At 45.4% G+C, this 2,225-nt stretch overlaps 1 protein-coding gene across 1 annotated transcript; it reads left to right on the top strand.

Moving 5' to 3' along the window:
• On the top strand, positions 1-873 carry V8C40DRAFT_271792 (SANT/Myb-like DNA-binding domain-containing protein; the record flags this gene model as incomplete). The annotated part of the gene is made up of 5 exons (XM_083220300.1): positions 1-67; positions 122-284; positions 342-385; positions 461-528; positions 763-873. The coding sequence occupies 5 exons, from the start codon at positions 1-3 to the stop codon at positions 871-873; spliced, it is 453 nt and encodes a 150-aa protein (XP_083066821.1).
• Positions 874-2,225: the final 1,352 nt, after the last annotated feature.

A 2,225-nucleotide genomic window follows, 5' to 3' on the forward strand; every position in this document is an offset into this window, starting at 1 on the left:
ATGCCTCAAAGGTGGAGTTCTCAAGAAGATAAAATTCTCCGGGAAATGGTCAGTATCTATCTAGCAGGTCTGTAACCATGCGAGAGGCTCCGGTGCTGTACCTCGTTAACGTTGCAATCAGAGCCAGTTGTCAATTGGATTGCAGTATCCAACAAGCTCCCCGGCCGCAGTAACAGAGACTGCCGCAAGCGGTGGCTGAAGATACAAGACCATTGGCGAAAAGGCGCCTGGGACGAGGACGAAGACCTTAGGTTGCGGCTGGCTTACGAAGCCTATGGTCCCAAGTGAATCTCTTCTTATCCCAGTGATTGCCGTTTATGCTAAACGTACACGCCGTACAGGTGGATAGCAGTAGCCGCAGAGGTTGGCACTCGGAACCCAGACCGTATGTTCCAGAAACAAGTGATCTCTTCCTTCATGGCGCCGTAGTGTACTGATGCTGGGTTGCAAACCGCAACAGAATGCCAAAAGCACTGGCAAAACGTGCTTAACCCTGACGTCCAAAGTGCCAACTGGACTTCTTCCGATGTTTGTCTACTCGTCTCTATATACCACGAGGAAACTAAGTTGGTTCTTGTCTTCTAGGACGAGCTTCTCACGGTTGCGGTGGAGCTATCGGGCCGAAATTGGACTGCAATATCGAAAAACTATTTTCCAACGAGATCACCGCTCAGTCTCAGTAATAGGTGATGGGGAGCGACAGAATCGCCATCCGTGCCCGCTCTCTTGAACAAGCATTTAGCTGACCCTGCCTTACTGTAGGTTTGCATCTATTACCCATTCGCAGAGGCAAAACGACGATGGTTCCTCAAGCGCATTCCCGAGCTGGCCAACGGTTGGAGCTACAGCTTCTTCTGCGGTAGGTATGAGTAGTGGGCTTAGGCGACGCGACATACACTGGCCCACCTCCAACTTGGAGCCCGATTTGGTACACGACTTTGACTTTTGGAGCAATGCTGCTGAGCAAATGAGCAGAAGGAGACGGACTGATGCTGTTCTGTCAGGAGAGGCGCCCCATTTTGGATTTCAGCTATCTCCCACACATTCCCAAACACCCAATTCTAGGAGTGGCCATCTCGATGCCTGCTTCAGTCCTATGGCGTATGAAACAACGGGACACAACCTAGGCCTTGATTCTGTTGGTGGCTTTGCTGAGAAACCACCTGATGTCCCGCCCAGTAATTCCCGTATTCGGCACACAGCAACAGGGGGCATTTCTAACAGCCGCGTGGTCGCATGGCCAGTTACGCCTGGTTCCTCTAATGGCTGCATACCTGAAGATGCCCTACGTGATATCTCACAAGAAAGAAATACTTTTACTATTGAAAATGTGGACGCAGAAACTCGGAACGAGATAATGGCCGTTTTATTCAGACGTGGGGTTTGCGGCGTTCGGATTAAGATAGACTAGGGCAAGATTGGCTCACGTCAGCCACTCCCGCGCTTGTCTTCCCACATCGACTAACACTTTGTCGTGTCCCTTTATCTTAGCTCACCTTTGCTCACCTTTGTGTATTATACACAATATACATTATACAGCGAGCAACTAGGCCTACTTATACGCAGTCTTACTTAATAAGAGGCATTCGGAAGGTAAGGCACGCCCAATTCGCTAACGTCAATTTATATAAAGTCTACTCTACCCTTGCTTATTATATTTATTAACTCACTTAGCACAGCATATACGCTATGCTACTAAAGATAGGCTACATTTTCAGCTATTTTAGGCTGTTGCTTAACATAGCATTAGTATATAATACTTGCGGGTTGTTTTATAATATACAATAGGTTGCAAAAGCTATATTAGAAGTTGGGTTGGTAGAAGAAAGTGAAGAGGGATAAGGGATAATTACGGTAGCTATATAGCAAATACATAAGCTTAAGGTAGCGAAGTAATTATATTTGTTTTTACGTTTTTATATTTCCTTCTTAAAATCTAGGTTTTTTATAATATTATTACTAAACTAAGGGCTTTATAACCCTTAGCCTATATGTCACGACCAACCTCTTATAGTACTATAAGACAAGCGCCGGATTAACTATTGGGCCGCTCCAGCTAATCGTTAAATAGAACGATGAAGCCATATTGTTTTAATGTAAGAGGAACGACTGAGCTATGTTGTTTTAATAGAGGAAGAATACCTAGCGAGCGTTCTATGTAATGCAGGAACGATACGCTATATTATTCCTTATGAAACGACTTACTATATAAGAGCGAGATAAAT

The sequence above is a fragment of the Trichoderma camerunense genome, assembly GCF_050948025.1.
Source record: "Trichoderma camerunense strain CBS 138272 chromosome Unknown V8C40scaffold_45, whole genome shotgun sequence".
NCBI classification, from domain to species: Eukaryota; Fungi; Ascomycota; class Sordariomycetes; order Hypocreales; family Hypocreaceae; genus Trichoderma; species Trichoderma camerunense.